We start from the raw sequence: 17,768 nt of genomic DNA, 5'->3' as shown, positions 1-17,768 counted from the left end.
GTTCCCTGATGTAAATAAATTTTGAAGTGGCACCATAGTGTCCTCTTGTGGTCTTTTACTGTCTAACCTGTGACATTTTCTTATGAGAACAGCAGTAAAATTTTCAGTTGCAGTTAGCATAGGAACTCCTGTCTCAGTATGATGTGACCTTCCCTTGCCTTACTTTTCTCCTTGAAATGACATATGGAGGATTGCACACTGCACATCCCATAAGCTCTTACTGCTCTGTCCTCAGTTCTTTACATGTGGATGCACATGTTGTGGTCCTCTCCAGATGTTTCAGCAACTGCTTATCTTTGTCACAGATGAAACGAATCCTGACCTTTGTTAGTGAGAAACCTGTGCAGACAGGTTGCCAGTTTCTGGCTTGCTTTGTCCACAACACTGCTGTGATCCTCGGATGTGGTGAAGCAGGAATGTGCTGAAAACTGAAACGCTGGCCATGAACTTGCAGAATTTCTGCCAAGCCTCCTGTCTGGGGAAGCTGTGCTTTGGCAGTGGCAAGTTTTGTTTTGTTATTTTTTCTGAGGGTCAGCTCTGGGCTACTTGTTACCCAGGTTCCATTCCCACAGAAAGAAAAAAATCTTTCAAAATAGTAAATAATAGTTATGGATCCACTGCTGTGCATATCCTGGCATTTCTCTTTGCACAGTTTTAAATACCATGCTTTTTAAAAACATGTTTGCTTAAAAAAAATAAAGTATTTAATTCTTCCAGGTGTCAGGGCATGGTGCCTAACTGTATGGGAGATAACTAAGCAGGGTTTCAGTTTCCCAGAGATTTTTTTACTATGTTAGATCTGTGCTGTCTATACAAACCCCCAAACCTTTCCACCAACCAACAACCCCATTTCTGTTCAAACTAGAATAGATTTATTTTTTTTCTGGGTGACTACCCTGCTTCTAACCTAATGATCTAGGATATCTCAGAAATACTTCTCATGTCATATGGTTTAGACATTTCCCGTGATTTCAAAGCATAAATTCACAGATTGGCCCATTGACAGAGAGGATAGATGCATTATACTGGCCTGTATTGACAGAGATGCAATATGATTGTTATCTAAACTATTAGAATGCAGGTATTCCACTCAAGGAGTTCCATGTGTTTTTGAGAAACACGGCTCTGGATGTTCTCTCTCAGGCTTCTAGGGCAGTGCACCCTGTGCAGATACCTCTCAGCTGGCCACATATTCTGCCTGGGGACATAAACACTACAGTCAGCAAGTACAGTAATAACTGGGCAGGTTTTTCCACCAATGAGGTGTTTCAAAGTTTAATTTACAGAAATTTAATTCTAACTTTTTACTAACCATCTTAAAGAATCATAGAATGGCATGGATTGGAAGGGACCCCAAGGATCATAGAGCTCCAACCCCCCTGCCACAGGCAGGCACACCAACCTCCAGGCCTGGGTCTACACAAGGTTGCCCAGGGCCCCATCCAACCTGGCCTTGAACACCTCCAGGGCCAGGGCATCCACCACCTCTCTGGGTAGCCCTCCAAATAATGTTAAGGGCAACACAATTTCACAGAAGAATTAAAAAAAAAAAAAATAATCTGGCATTTATTTCTAGGGATGACAATTCTTGCTTGGCCTTGATTTTCCTAGTTAGAAAATACACACTACGGGGCATCTCCCCATGAAATTCAGAAAGATGTGAATGTAAGAAAAGCTGTCCTTAAACACAGTTTCAGGTGCTTAGTCTTCCTACCCTTAAAGAAATGACAAGTGTCTTTCATTGAGAGGGTTTGAAATGATGTTACTTTTTGTTGATGTATTGAGGTGAACATCATATATTGCAGGTCCATAAGCTAACATTACTCCAGAGCAAATTCACAAAGGCCTTCCCATGTGTGTACCTTATCCCTTTGTGAGTGCTGAGGCAGGCTGTTCCCCCTACAATATCCTTAAAAGCAACCCCTAATGCTGATGCGAATCGTGGGTTCACTTTCTCCTGGGATGGGCACCACATGAGAACCTGTGAACTGTTCTCTGTCATGGAAGGGATGGAAACACCTTGTGCGTGTATGTCCATTTCTGGTGTGCAGTCACCATCTCACACTGGGCTGGAAAAGCCGAGTGGCTTTTTTTTAATGCTTGAATGGTGTGAGCTGTAATAAGAAGTGTTCAAGACACACTTTACCTTGCTCACCTGCCCTGAGGATTTTTATCAGGCCCTTCAGCACTTTACCAAAGTACCCAGACTCAGTTTCTCAGCTAACCTTTTACTTGGAGTTAATGGCATAGCTGTTCACTGTGAAAGCATACTGACCTTGCAGCTGGAAGCTTATAGCTACTTAAGATAGTTCACAAATACCCAGTGGCTTACTACATAGGAACTGCACTGTGTCTTTGCTTTCATGATTTGTAGGTAATAAATAAACATTTTAAAAGTGGTTCCTAACGGTGTATCAGAGTTCACGGATTTGCTGATCTTTAGGCTGCTGAATTCCCTGAGATTGGTAATGCCCACTAGAGCTCCAAAAGATCAGATATTTTTTTAATCAAATAAGCCTTGATTCTGCTAAGCTGATCTCAGTGTTTTTCACAGTGAAACCACCAGACATATTCTGAGAAGTGCAGTTTGTCTCTGTTGGGGGTGGGGTGTGTAGAGAGGAAAATAAAAAGGAAATCAATATTACTCTGTTTTATTTTCACTAACCGATCTGTACCTATATGAAACCATAATCCTAAATTCCATTTAGCTTTGTAGAAAACAGGTAATTTTCATCCCCTTTAATGAGAGATAACAATCTTCTTAGGTAAATGCTGTAGTATTGGAGATAATCTAGTTTCATGCCAGCCTGATATTCATGTCAGACAGCTTTTAAGCTTGTGATGGCCCACTCATACTATTCAGAAGTAACAATCAGTATTCATACTCAGGAAAAAATCACCCAGGTTGAAATTTCAGTTCTCTTATAAATGAAATGCTAAACAACAAAGTTGATATGGGTAGATAACTAATCTTTAAACACGGGCTTTATACAAGTCAGTAAAGAAAACATCGCCTTTAGACAAAAGAAATATTTGTACTTCAATAAACTTGAATAGTTTCCTAAGGCTAAACTCTCTCCTAAGACATTTGGGTATAATTTTCAATCCAGAGAGGGGAGTTGTTGGTATATCTGCATAAGCTTGATTTTATTTATTTTCTCCCCTCGTGGGATACAATTTCAGTGCCATTGATTTCATGATGCTAAAACATTTTGTGGTGGCACAGATGCCTTTTTTGGTGCCTGAAGACAAACAGCTCCTTGCCAGACCTGCTTTCAAAAGCAAGATGAGAAGGAAGTGCCCAGTTTAATACTTCTTCCTAAACAAGCACAACTCCAAAAATACTAATTCTTGAGGATTCTTTCTTATAATCCTTGTCTCCTTTTTCTAGGACATCTTAGTTAGACCAGCCAGTTTCACTCAAAAGCTTTATAAAGTGGAGAAGGGGAAAGAAGGCAGAAGACTAAGCATGTATCATCTTGCTTAATGGTGAGTTATCATTTTGCCTTTTTTCTATATAAAATTCTTTGCCCCCTATCAATTAATACTTAATTTTCCCATTTTCTTGGTGGCTTCAAGCTTATTAAGACATATTTTTTATGAACACTACTGAAACATAGTTCAAACAAAGAGGGTTAAGTAGAACACGTAATTTTTTTGGCTAGTGGTTCTGCTTTCCTCCAAGGGAAAATCTATTGCTGCAGATAAGACAGTGGACTAAGTGGTGTACCAGGATGTTTCCAGACCGTCAGAGCTAATGCTTCTAAAATTAACAGATTATCAAAATTAGCCTAACCTGCCCACAGAAATTGTCGGTAAAACTTTAAAGACCTCAGTAGGATCATATTTACAAATGTGCTCATTTTAGATTTACTGGGAAAAAAACCCAATCTCTCCCTAGGTCTTTAAGATACCCAAGTTTTGAATAGAAGAAAATCTGGGTTTTTTTTTTAATCTCCTCCAAAACTGATGAGGCTGTGAGACATACACATGGACATTGTTGTTTTCCTTAACAGAGCAAAGAGACAAAAGGCAAATCTATGTTATATGGAAGCACGGGAGTTTTAGAAGTCTTTCCACCTGTCTGATCAATACTAGGAGGTGTAATTGCTCTGGCTTTCCCCAGAGGTGGCCTACCAGCAAGTTTGTGTTAAGTGAACTGAGAGATCTGTACCCCCTTGGCAGCAGTCACTCCACAGCATGGATCCTTTTTTATTTCAAAACCCAACTAATTAAAAGTAGACATTACTGGGTTCTTGTGAACAAAGCATTCTCCCTCTTGTTTGTCTCTCTTCTGCTCATTATACATTTTTCTTTCCCCCAGTGACCTGGGGGTTGCTCTGCAAAAGGGCTAGACAAACTCAGGAAGCTAGGGATAAGGTTCTTTGGAGCACGGGAAAGGTCTACTCTTACGGTCTTCCTCAGCTCTAAGCTTTATATCCTCCCATAGACTCCAGTGCTATTCAAAACCAAAACCTGCATCAGTACTGGATTGACTTGCCACTGTAGATGTATTACTTGAGTGAGGAGTATTCTGGTAAAAAGTCTACAGAACTAGTTTGAGCGATGCTCCATAGTGGAAGTCACAAACTGTTCTCTAAGGCTTTTTTTCTGATGATCACCTAATGCATTGCAATGGGATCCTTTTACTGTCAAGGCTAGCTCTCAAACACAGACAATAAATAGCATTATCAACTATTAATTCATGTTTAAACTCCATGTGAAGGCTACTGTATGCGAAACGCAGGCCAAAATACCCATTGCCAGCACTGCCTTTTCTAAATGCGAAGGGAAAACTTAATTTTGCTCTCTTGGGGACAAGAGGTCAAGGGGCTGGCGTGCTTCAGGCTTTATGGGCCCTGTCACCGCACACCCCACCACCTCCCTCAGTGGGACAGAACAATGGCGCAACCCCGGCTCCCAGGCCCCTGCCTGAGCAGCGGGGCCACAGTTCATCTGCCCCGGCAGTCTGCTGCCTTAGCAACTGTCTGCTTTGCATACAGCCAGAAATACCCTCGGCTCCAGCCGGCATTCAGATTTCCCCAGGGTAGTATTTTACCCCGCGCTGCCCCCCGCCCTTCGTGCAGCCATGTTTCCTGTTTCCCTTGGGCTTGCTCCGGCCGCGACGTTATTTCTGAGGGTTTTGTGCAGCCGGCGGCGAGACTGAGCGCAACAGAAACGCCCCACCACCGCCGCAAGCACAGGAAGCGGGGACAGCTGCCACGGCTGAACTTAACGATAGCTCGCATGAAAATGAAACGGCTCTCGCGGTGACAGCGCGCCTTTAGTCGGTTGCCCGTTGACAGGCCGAAAGCCAGGGTCTAACAGGCTGCTGGGAGTCGGGAGACTTTTCCGTTGGCGCGCTCCGCTCCTCCACAGCCTTGCAATGGTCCCGCTTGACCCGCCAGCGCCTCGCTTGCGGATGCTGTACCCACGCCACCCCTCCTGGAGTTTCGCGACCTCCCGGCCCCTGGCAGGAAGCGCACAGCCCACCGCCCCGACTCCAGCAGCCGGTAACGGAGCTGCTGCTTCGCCCAACGCGGCCTGTCGGGGCCGCTCACCCCCCGCCCCACAACCGCCCCCGCCCCGGGCCTGGGCGCGCCGCGCCAACGCCCTCACCGCATCGCTCCTGCCCAGCAAATGGCGACAGGCGGGAGGGGATCGGAGGCGGCGAGGGGCACGGCGGAGGGAAATTTCCTCCCCGAGGCGGCCTGTCAAGGGAGGGCCGCGGGCAGAGGGGGCCCGCCCCTCCCCGCCCCGCTCCCGGCGCGCCGCGGCTCCCGCCGCCCCCGGGCCCGGCTCCTGTCACGATGACTGCGGGAGGAAGGCTCCCCCTTCCCCGCGCCGCCTCGCCGCCTCCGGCCCCTCCTCCGCGCCCCCGCTGCTGAGCGCAGCCGGCCGGCTGAGCGACCCCCTCCCCCGGTTCTCGCTGCGCGGCGGCCCCGGCCTGCGCGCCCGCCCGCACGCCCGCCGGCACCGGGGGCGGCGGCTGCGGCTGCCGCCGCACCGCCCCGGCGCTCGGAGGGGAATGGGTGGAGTTGAGGAGCGCGGTTTCCTGAGAGGAAGTGACCGCACGGGGCAGGAATGCGCCGCCGGCTCCGCGCCGCGTTCCGACTGCTTTGCTGCGGTGCCGCGGGGAGCCCTCGCCGCCCCGCCAGCCATGCCGCACTTCACCGTGGTGCCGGTGGAGGACAAGCACCGCAGCGAGTATGACAGCGTAGAGGGGCTCAGCTGGGTGGACTATCGGGAGCCGTCGGCAACACCCGCCACTGGTGACTCCTACGACACCGTCAGCTCCGACGGTGAGCGGGCACGGCCGGGGCGGGGGGGTGGCGGTGCCGGCCGCTCCCGGGGGTCCCCGGGCGAGCCTGGCTTCGCCAACTCCGCTTCGCTGCTGCCGACTGCGGCAGACAAAGGCGAAGGCTCCGGGAGCGGCGAGGGGTGCCGCGCCCGGAAGAGGAGCCCCCGTGGGGTCCGCCGGGGCGGGCGGCGATTCCGCTGTTGCCGGGGTCGCCGTGGCGAGGCCCGCGGGGAGCTCGGCCCGGCGGACGAGCGTTGTCGCCGACTCTCAGCCCCGGCGGCCCGGGCCGAGCGGTGGCAGCGCAGCCCGCGTGGCTGCAGCGGGTCCTCCGGATGCGGCGGACGGGGTGTCCTCCAGCTGCGCGGAAGAGCCGAGGGGGGCACGCTCGGGGATCCCCCCCCCCGCCCGGGGATACCCTTTGCTCCGCACCCACTAGTTGATAGGCGGGGGACGGGTGTTATCGTGCTCCCGCAAGCTGCAGTCTCCAGGCGCGATAAGAGTGTGTGGAGATACGCTAATGTTTGCTGTGCTCCACTGCCAGAATAAACGGGTGACAGAAAATTGAGGTAAATTAGCCGCATCTCAGGTGACCGCTTTTCTTGTTTATGTCATCTTAAAAAACATGCCTGTCCAGCCTGGTCTGTCTCTCTCAAACTGGGCCCTTGAATGCCAGCGTGCGTGTCGTGTCTGTGTGGCTATCACGACTGCTCCTGCTAGGCAGAGCTGCTTTTTGTTAGCGGTTAATTTATTCCAATTACAGTAGAGGATCACGTAAGTAGGAGGGGATTTTGGGTGGTGGGAAGTACATCTTTAATCAGGCAGCTAATAGTGCTGAGTCTGCCTTGGTGTTTTGCTGTGGCTTTTAGGTATAAATCAATTTAAATGCAGTGAATGTTTCTCCTGAGAAGACGAAGAACACTTAGATTTGGAGAGTAGAGTAATTTCTGGTAAAAGGCTGGTCTCGGTCTTTGTGGGATATGTTCCTTTTTTCTGCCTCAGTTATGTTTAGTTCTGTAACCTTTAGGAAGAGGATCTTCCCACGGGCTTAGCTGGTGAATCTGACTTGCCCTCTGAATCATGAGTGACTCTAGGCAACAAAAGAAAAATAAGTAAACACCTGACCTGTTCTTCTTTGCCTGTGCAGTCAGACTTTTCAAATGCAAATGTTATTGGATGCACAATAATCCCTGAAGGGAGCCTGCACTGCTCAGGCCTGTGTTCAAGGAAGAGAAAAGGGTTATTTTGCTGAGTGATACTCAGCTGTCATGAGATCAAGGTCCAGCACTCTGTCAATCTGTGTTTCAATCTCCAATATGTACTTTTTTTTTCTTTTCCCCTTGCATAGTTTTCAAATTAATTTTAGATTTCATATGTCAAGCAGCTTACATAGGCCTGATGTCCATTATGGCTGTTCTTTCCACTTGTGGTATGAGTGTTTTGTAGGTCCTTTTTCCAACTCACTGCAGACAGTTTGAGGCTTTAAGCCCTAAAGGCTGTGCAGGGCCTGCTCTTCACTTTTTTTTTTTTTTTTAAATAAAAAAGACCTGGTTACCTTGTGGGTTACTTAGCATGTAGCTCGTGTATGAAAGTCACAAGTGCTTTTTGTGTGTTGAGGTGGAGGCTTCATGGGGTACTTTTTCCCCTAGCTAGCATTAGCTGTGGGTTGGTGCGTGTGGCTTGCAGAAGCCGCTGCCATGGTGGATAAAGGAAGGTCAGCTCAGACTGCCTGTCACTGGGAAATGAGACTGCCTGTAGGATGTGTGCAAACAACACACTTCAAGATACTCAGCTCCTTGTCACAGTCTATCAGTAGCTGGCAAGCTGTGATCTCTGAAGTACTGCTATTCTGACTGCAGCATAGAACCGTGCTGCTGGAAGTTAGCTGAGTGTCTTAATTTTAAAACTGATAAGTATCTAGTAACATCTCTATTAATGTATGGTAGCTAGTTCTGTTTCTGTTTGATCTATAACTGCCTTCTATTTTTTAATTTACTTTCACAGTAATTAAGTGTTGTTTCATATCCTCAGGGTGTACGTATAGAGATATGCTCTCTTGCTTACCTGTACTAACATGTGTGTTCTTCCCCACTAGCCTTTTCCATCTCTTCCTAGGTTTCTGGCTCTGTAGAGGGGAATCTGAACTCCCCTGGGTTTTGGTGCATCTTTCTCCATCCCGTGCAGAGTACAGTAGCCTCTCATTCTGGGGAGCGTTGATAATATGACATGATAGAGATCAAAGCTCCTGTTGAAGATGGTGTCTCAGAGCTGCTTAGTGCTGGCTGGACCCTGCAGACTGGAGGGAAGAGTGTGACCCTCCAGAGGATGCTCTGGGACTCATGGAGGGGTTTATTGTTGGTGGTGATGCTCCTGAGTCCAGATAAGGTAAACTTTGTCTGACTGTGCATGATTTCAGAGTTTGAGGTTGTGGCCTTACCAAAGTGCCTGCAATTCATATTGGTAGTACCTGGATGCCTGCAGAACTGCCTGTTGTCCAGTCTTGCTGTGCAATCAAGCAGTGCCTCTGTAGTCAGAACTAGGAATTGACTGCAGTTGTTCTGGTGAATCTTCTCCAGGGAATATTTTATCTTACCAGCTTGCTGTTCAGAACCTTAGTTGAAGAGTTTTGTTTCAGGTTGCTCAGTTTGACCAGAGATGGGTTAAAGTGACACGTTAATCCTACGACCTATCATGGTAACTCTATAGATGCTGTGTAACTGCGCACAGTAGTGGCTATGTTGTCCAGCACTCCTTGCACAATCTCTTAGACTGTTGCTTATGATTTTGATATATTCTTGTTTTGCTCTGACATTCTCACTCTGTTTATTTGTCCTAGCCTTGGGTTTTTTTGCATGTTTCTGTTGAATTTTGCTTTACTGGGGACATCAAGTGATATGGTATCATCTAAACACTACAGATGTGAAGCCATTTGGCAGTAGAATTTCTCGCAACCATTTCCGTACATTAGCCAGTGTGCAATAGTTACCCTTCCCAGCTAGCTCTAGTGCTTGCTTGTGAATAAAATTAGTTTGGCTTTTTTTTCCTAAGCAGGTTCCACCGACTGCCACTGCTTGTAATAGATTTTGACATCTTCCATTTAGAAAAAGAAGTACAAAGAATTATCCTGTGATCCTATGATAAACATGTGAGCCCTGCTTCATGGATCGGCAGGGATGAGAAATGTGAATTTGGCATCTCTTCAGTCTTTGAAATAATCCCAGCACGTTAGGTTGGGTGCATAGGGTAAGAAGAGGGACAGCAGGGTCTGAATAGTGTTTAAAAAAAATAAGCTTTGCTTTAATAGGAATCTGAGCTCCACACTGATTGTGTACCCTGTTAACCAAAGTGCAGCACTGTCATGTGTCTTGTGGGAAGTTATTTATCTGCCTGTGACTTTTGGTTGTGGAAACCAGACACTAATCAGCTTGGTGTCACTAACCAGCTTTGGTCAGCTGCCATCCTTGGTTTTTGCCAATGAATTACTCTGCTTATGTTGCAGTTATCACATGGCTTCCTTTCAGCCTGAAGTTTTCTAACTGGACTTGAGACCTTTTCCTTGTGCTTACAATCTGTGTCAGTACGTACAGCGCCCCTGTGCAGCAACAGATGCTGGTTGTTTGCAATGAGCTATTTTCAAGAAGATGGATAAAAAAGTCCTGGTTTACTGCCTTTTATATGTGGTAACTTTGTAATAAAGGTTTTAAGTTTTTTTGCAAGGCTTGAAAGAAAACTCAGCTCAAATATTTCTGAAAATACTTTCAATGGGGATACGTAAATCATTCAAAAATCCCTTTTCAAAGTGCTGAATTCTTATATGTAGGTGTTTTGGCAAAGCCCAGAGATAAGATGAAATTAGTCATGTAATGAATTAGATACTACAGCTAAATAGGAGTGAAAGAAACGTGTCTCAATAAATTTTAGGTTATCTTAAATTAAAAAAACCCCTCTGCTACCAGCAGCGTGGGGAAATGGTGCTGGTACAGTTGTCACCACAGGATGTTTTTGCATCATCTCTGTAGCATGTACATCTTCACCATTTCTCCTGTTGCCTGAAAAGTGCTCAAAGAATTCATGGAGGGAGGGAGCCTGGGAGGGAGTTGAGGCAGAAGCTCTGAATTGTTTGGGAGGAAAGTAAGTAACCTGAGAATAGAAATACTCTGATGGCAGTGAACCATCTCTATTGGTGGTTCGTAAATAGTAAGGAGACAGCAGCTTCTTCAATTTAGTTGCATTTTGATGAGGGAGGGTGTTTTCGGTTCTGCTGAGCTTGGTATCTGTTTTGCCTCTGCAAAGTTTACTGTGTAGTTTTGGAGATAATAAAGGTGTCCTGTCTGTGCTGAATATGTCAATATTTGTTTCTGTTTCATAAAAGATGCTTGTAGGATGCATAGCAGGGGTTATAACTCGAAATGCGGATCCTGAAAGGGGTCTTGGCAGCAGGGTTGTCCTTCTGAAGCCTTGTGGGGTGGGGTTTTTGTTGTTTGTGCAATGGGCAATTAGCAGAGCACTGATAGCGGTGCCAAACTCCAGAATCCTTTTTTCAACAACACACGTGCATAGATAAGTGGACTCTTGCTTCAGATAAGGAAAGATAAGAGTGCAGTATGTGAAAAATGAGAGTGGGGAAGTGCTTTGTGATGTGCTTAGCTGTTCCTAACACTTAGGGGGATGAAGGAGATGGTATATGCTTTCTTTGTAGCCTGTAAGCAAAGGAATTTCTCAGAGCAGTTCATTTTAGTGGAGGCCATGGTGGATACCTCAAGTTTCTTTCAGCAGCGTGCAGTTTGGTAAGGTTTAATAAATCTATAAAAATGCTTGCTGGGGAAAGAAAAAAGGTCAGGTTGCTGCATAGGCTGTGACTTTGCTGGGCAAGTCTCCCACACTTCTTGGGTGATTAAGATAGAGCTGCAGAGGCTGCGGCTGTCCTGTACCAAGGGGATCTTGGTGCCAGCTGCTGGTGGCTAGGAGTCTTGGCTAAATATAGCAAACACAAGCCTTTTGTGGGTGCTCTGGTATTTCAGCTATTTGCAGAAGCTATGGGAAGGACTGTCGTGATATGCCTAAGTGATCTGAAAGCAGCTCCTGTGTGCGTGGTTCTGTATGTTGCAAAAAACTGGGAGAAGATAAGAACACCCATACAACTGTCTGTGTGCCTTTTTGTGCTCTGGAGAACACCTGCACTGGGAGGCTAAGTGACTGCATGTGAGAAAACGTGGATTTTCCAGTGAAAGCCTGCAGATGCTTGCTCCTTTTGATTTGCTAAATTTCAAACTCGAGTCTAAGTTTGGCTATTTTTTTATATGCAGAAGCTATATTTTTTAAAAATTAAATTTCTGCATTTTTCTGAAGAAATTAAAATTTATTTTTGGTTTTTTTTTTTATTGTGTTAGTAGTACATATCTCTCTCGTGTAAAAAAGATTTGTGTGTTTTCTTTGATTTCCCCTTGCAAATTCCTTCAGCTCTTCACTTCTTTAAAGAACATAGTGGCTTTCCTTTTTCCACTGCAACAAAGTTAAGGGATGCATGTTTGCACGTTCTTCAGTGCAAAGTTTAAATTTGGCTTTTGCTCTAAAGTTCTGTGTGGAATGGTGATTAAGGTACTTTGCAGCTTCATTTGACTACGAAATGCAGCCAAACATAATAAATGCACCTCGCTGAAGTTAAAGAGCAACCACCACCTTGGGGATGATCAAACTTGGCGATCACTGCTTTCTTTTTATGTGGGTGTAACAGAATGGGGGACACCCAGTGCTACAGGGAGGGAAAAGCTGTGTTTGGTTTCCCCTTCCAAGTTGAAGATTTATACCTCTTCTTGACTATGACATAGCAATTTAATGTGCAGACCAACTTGTATTATAGAAAATTCGCTATTATTTTCAATAGGTGGAAGCAAGACTTATTTGATCAGCAGGTTTATGTCTTCAGCCTGTTGGCTCAAGGTTTGTCTTTAAATAGTTTGATCTGTGACCTGAACTACAGAGAAAAAAATGCACCATTTTAAGACACCAAATAAAGCCTATTGGAATTACATTTTGGGAACATTTCTGTTGTCTTCAGTAACCTTTCAGTCAGAAATTTTGAATCTCTTAATTGTACGAAGCTGATTTTTAAAATTGTCATAGGTAAGAAAGTTTCAGTATTTTTTTTTTTGTTGATTGATTTTGTAAAAACTTAATTAGGTCTCAATGGGCATCTGTTTAAATGATGCCAGTGATCCCTTAACAGTGAGAAGTTCTGTTCTTGTTCTTTCAGTTGAGCTGCTTCGGATGATTCTTTTGGTGTACTTGGATTCTGTCACGCATGGGGAACTGCATCCTTCACAGTGGCTGCTGTGATGAATGTTAAGCAAACAGGGTCTTCTTTTTTAAGCAGGCAGAATAGTGAAATACCCCCCCCCCCCCCCAAAATATTAGTCTTTCAGCAAAATTAAATACTTGATGTATATTGAATGTGTTCTATCTTTAAAATGAAACATCAACATCATCAGCAAAAATACAGTTTTTATAATGCATGTAGGCTGAACTTCTCTGGATTTTTGGATATGATAGTGTTTTGACTACTGTTATGAGGTAGAGGTCCCCTTTCTTCTGTCATCCCCTGCACAACTATCCAGAAGTTACTTTGAGGTCTGTCTCCTGCCTATTTGTCTTGAATGGCTCTTTTTTTTTTTAACCGCTGTTTCCGCAGTCTCAAGCTGTCACTTCTGAACCATAAAAAAAGAAGTTACTGGAGATAATGGAGTAGCATTTTTTCCTAATAGGTCACGTAATGGGGCTTTACATTTTGTGGTAGGTATTAGGTTTGTCCTGGAGAAGGACACTGTTTCCTTCCCAGCAGTCTTAATTCATGTCTGAGCAGCAGAGAGATGGGTTAGAACAGTTCCGGGAATGCTTACTTGATTTTTTTTTTTAAAATATGTTTTTGTTCCTATTAAAAGTACTTAATGGATTGTTTTTTTCCCTTATTCATCTTTGATCTTCATTCTGCTCTGTAGGACAGAAAGGTGGAGTTTGACATGCAGAATAAAGCGCGAGCTGCCCAAAAGGAGCTTTGACTCAATTAGCTTCCGATGAATGGGGAAGGTTGATAGCTTGGTGGTTTTGCCAAGTGAGCTATGCTGTGCTGGCAGGAGACAGCCAGGGACCTGTTGGAAATGTAAATGAAAAGGCATTTTGCTGAGCAAAATGAGAGGACAGTGCCAGACTGGGCTGCTGGGGTGAGGGAGGGGATGGCTGGTACCGGTGAGGGGGTGGTCATTGCCTCACATTTGTGTTGGTGGTCACCCAGCTTCGACAGGAAACTGGGAGGTTCATTTGCTTATGCCATGGCTTAGCACTTCCAAAGGTATTCAGGTTCAGAGGTTGCCTAATGGTCCCTGGAAGTTTGTCCCACAGGTCCACCTTGAATCCAGAATGCTTAATTTTTTCCCTCCTTCCCACCCCACCCAAGTGACCTGCATTGTCCTAGAAGCCCATCTCTTTCATTGACTGACATGTGGCCTGTAATATAATTAGGATGCAATCCATTGATTACTTTGAAAATTAGAATCAAAGCTGTAAGCCGATGTTGGAAGCTGGCTTGCAGGGAACTGTAGCAGAGATTGTATAACAAGATCCTGGGAGAGGAGAGATGACGCAGAGCGCTGTGTTTAGGGCAGAGCCATGCTGTACTATGTATGGGTTCCAACTAATTATGCCAGAACAAAACTGTATTTTTTTTTTTCTTCTACAGTCTAATTACCAGCCTTCATTTCATCTCCTGCAAGTACTCAGCAAAGTCTTGTATTTATCTGAGGGATTCGGAACATTGTTTAATGGTTACAGATACATCTTTATTTTGAAGCAGGTTAGACCATCCAAACTTTTGTTTCTACTTCCATGTCAAACAGAAGAAGATTTTTTTGTTTTATGGTGTGCCATTAGAAGCTGCTCATTTGCTGAGTAAGAGTAACTCCTAACGAGGGCAAACTTGTCAAGACTTGCTCTTGCATACTTTAAATTGCTGATTGCTTAAGTAAAACACAATTTTTTATGCCTTGGAGTATAGTTGTTTCTCATAAAATTGCCTATAGCTGTGCTAGTTTGTGTTATGACCCTGTCACAGCTTGCAGCAGCCCTGAGGTTAGTTCCTGTGGACAGAGTCCACCTCTGAATTTCCATGTAGGTCAGACCTCAGTCAGGAGCAATTAAATTCTAAATAATGTAACTGGCATTGCTTTCTCTACTACTTGCTATAGTGTGTATTGTATCCAGAACTGATGCAAAGGTTGAAGGTGGAGGTTCTTTAATTGCAGGTCTGATTCAAGAACGTACTGCTCCTAAATATTTTTGGCTTTCCTCTGCTGAGGTTTTCACTGCCTGGTTTGAGATTTTACAATATGAAGTGTTCAGCAGCAGTACCACTTGTCTGTCTCCCATCAACAAGATCCCTTCCTTCCCCTTGGTTCTTATTTGTGTTCTCCACCCTATGATGGGACATGATCTCCGAGGTACAGCTGTTTCTAGAGCATCAGAGGCCAGCCCTTGTAAATCTTATCCATATTCAGTTCCCACGTGGATATGACTTAAATCTTGGCTCCTGTGCCTGAGCAGAGACAAACTGTTAACTTCTGATGTGGCTGTATGGCCCAGAGGACCTGTCAGAGATTAAATTTGGGGACACTGCAGCCCTTATGTTTAGTGAGACTGTGTAACCAGGCCCTGGGATGATTATCTGCCTTGTGTTTTAAAGCTGAAACTCCAGGCGACACACAGAGAACCATTTAATTAGTGTTTTGCCATTGCCCTTTTAAGTCAGTATATTCTAAACTTTGTGGTAGAAGTGTATCTTAAGCAGAACATATGTCCCTGAGTGTCCTCTTTGATTCTGTTTCATGTGCTTGATTTAATCCCTGACTGGTGGAGCAGAAGACGAGCGATCTAATGTTGCCCATTGCTCGTTGAAGAGTTTCTCTAAGCTAATGTGTTGTACTCATTTGCTCTGATGCTCTTGCAAGCTGGTGACCCTTTTGTAAAATGATGGTTAAGCCACCGTGGCCGCTCCACATACTTCACTTGGTCTTCCTCTGTGCGGTGTTGCATTGTGAAATGTTTTGTGCTCATTTGGAAGACCTGTGAGCTCGGTATAAACGTGTATTTTACAAGAACTGGGGTTTGTGGTTTATCAAGTACAATGTCAGAGCAGTCTCCACCCTCCAAAATGTTCAGTGGGATGGAGTGACTTTGCTTGGAGAGCTCTCTTGCTGACTTGTACTTTGTTTCAGTATTATGACCTGAGTTACAGTGAGTTTTGGCTGTTTGTAGCACTTCACATCGAAAGGTCAGCTCATCATCCTTGGAGCATATACAAGATTAGCTCTTTTTTGTCTGTCTTAATTTTCTGTTTTCCTTAGTTAAAAAAATATCCCACACTTTGTTTTCATGTGGAACAAAGTACTCTCAGATGTAAGAAAAATCTGATCTTCAGCACTTTCTGTATCAGTTAACTGAAAACCTAATAAAAGTTTCAGCTGTAACTGATAACAGATGTCTTTCTGCTGTCTTCCAGGAAGGGATAGTAGATGTCTGTTAATGTACTCTGTATAAGATGTAATGCATAGGTTTACATACGTTGACATCTACAAAGTAATTAAACCTCCTTTTTTCCTGATATTTTCTGTGTGTCTGAAGATTTTGAGCACTCTGGCTTGTACTTCCTCCATTTCCACATGTTCCCTGTAGGAAGTTTTTTGAGCTGGGGGCAATACTGACTTAATGGTCACTGTTCTCATCTGCTGGTTCTCACTCCATAGATTGTGCCTGTGCAATTGTTTCTTTGGCACGTGTTGAGTTGGAGGAGGGAGAGAACGTCTCTGAAATTGTGGTGTGTGCTGTGGGGTTTCTTTGGAGTTTGCATCTGTTGTTCTCATCAAGGCACACTGCACAGCCACAGTCAGCTGAATGGCTATAGGGCTGGAAACAATTTTCTATACCTGGTATCAGAAAGAAAGGTGAGTTGAATATCACATTAGATCTGCAGGTTGGTCTTGTAGATGTATGTTGCTGAGTCACAGAGAAAGTGAGAACACTTTACAGGAGGGTAAGAGGCTGTTCCTGAGGCAGGAAGTACGCTCGAATGCTTCTCCCTGTATTTTGGTACAGGGTGTGCTGTATCTGAGGTGCCTTCATGCATGTGAAGGGACAGTCTCAGGGAGGATAGTCGTGAGAAATGATTTGGAGTTGTTCCACATGAAAGAACCTCTGAAGTGCATTGCAGTGAAGTACAAAAGTTGTTTTTATACTGGTTTTTTTTTGGCTGGCAATGACAAGTTGTATTATGAAAGCTTCGAAGTGATGTGAGTTCCTAAATCTGATTTCTCAGAAGTCATTTGGCATCTTTAATTACACAGGAGTTCTTGGTGGTTGCACCTGCTGTATAGCAGATAAGTCTGTGTGGTGTGCTGGTGTTCAGGGGACCCTCCTTATGAACGGGAAGGACGGAGTGGGCTCCGGTAATTATGAGCTGCTTAGAGTCATAAGTTAATATTTACTTGTGTATCTTATATAAACCTCTGTTTCATCGTGCTGATGCTTTTTTTTTTGTTTGTTTTTGTGATCTTGCATCTGATTTGTCCATTAGTGGGTAATCATATTAAAAAGTATTGAAGATGGAAAGAAATACATCACTGTTTTCACTTGAAAGCTGAAATGCCTGGAGGGCTAACGTCACAGAGCTATGCTTTTCGTGGCATTAGCAGCTTTAAAACTCTCTCCGATTCCACACTCAGCAAGCAGATGATTTGTGGCACTCATTTCCCTGAGTAAGTGTGCAAGCAGCCAGCAGTGTGCCTCTTCTGTGTGGCTGGGTTTGGATTTCACAAGTAGCGTTTTCAGTAAGGTCCTGACACTTGTATATCTTCTCAGTGTTGAAAGGATTGTACTGCCAGGATTGTATCAGTGTCAGCTTGGTTTCCTGTAAGAAACCCTTTGGCTTCCTGAAAGAGATCAGTCCCATTCAACATTGCAATCAAATCAGTTTGTCAGAGGAGGTAGAAAGAAGTTCATTTGGGAATACGGTGTTATTAAACTTGTCCAATCCTCAGGACTTCGCAAAGAAGGCATTTACTAAAGCATGCACTAAGAGCAGAAGGAAGAATAATGGTAAACCAAATTACTGAAAATGGCAAAGAGCTATTGCTAAAGGGTAAGTACTTCTTGTTATTAATACTGGCAAAGGATTTTGGTGTTACAAAACTATCAGTGTGCCTTACCTGACAAGTAAAATCGTTGTGCTTTTTGAAATGCAGGGTTAATTAATTGCTTAATCCTTCCAGCTGTGTAGTATCAGTCAACTTGATTGCAAAAATAGACAACAGCTTTACCAAAGTACAGTGGAAGTTTGATAGTAGCTCCACATATCTTTATCTAGGGATAAATCAAGGACCTGTGCCTAATGGTACACTTAATTCTGTGTTCTGGTGCAGCCTAACTG

The 17,768-nt window shown here is 44.5% G+C and overlaps 1 protein-coding gene across 1 annotated transcript in view; it reads left to right on the top strand.

Moving 5' to 3' along the window:
* Positions 1 to 6,028: 6,028 nt before the first annotated feature.
* SLC12A4 (solute carrier family 12 member 4) overlaps positions 6,029 to 17,768 on the top strand; it is a gene marked incomplete at its 5' end in the record, with an annotated part of 48,548 nt that continues 36,808 nt past the window's right edge. Inside the window, one exon of the mRNA XM_084270128.1 lies at positions 6,029 to 6,302. Coding sequence (XP_084126254.1) covers positions 6,029 to 6,302 — 274 coding nt within the window. The remainder of the gene's footprint in view (positions 6,303 to 17,768) is intronic.

The sequence above is a fragment of the Gallinula chloropus genome, assembly GCF_964237585.1.
Source record: "Gallinula chloropus genome assembly, chromosome: 13".
NCBI lineage: Eukaryota > Metazoa > Chordata > Aves > Gruiformes > Rallidae > Gallinula > Gallinula chloropus.
The sequence above is the reverse complement of the archived record's forward strand: the minus strand, read 5'-3'. Positions and strand labels throughout refer to the sequence as shown.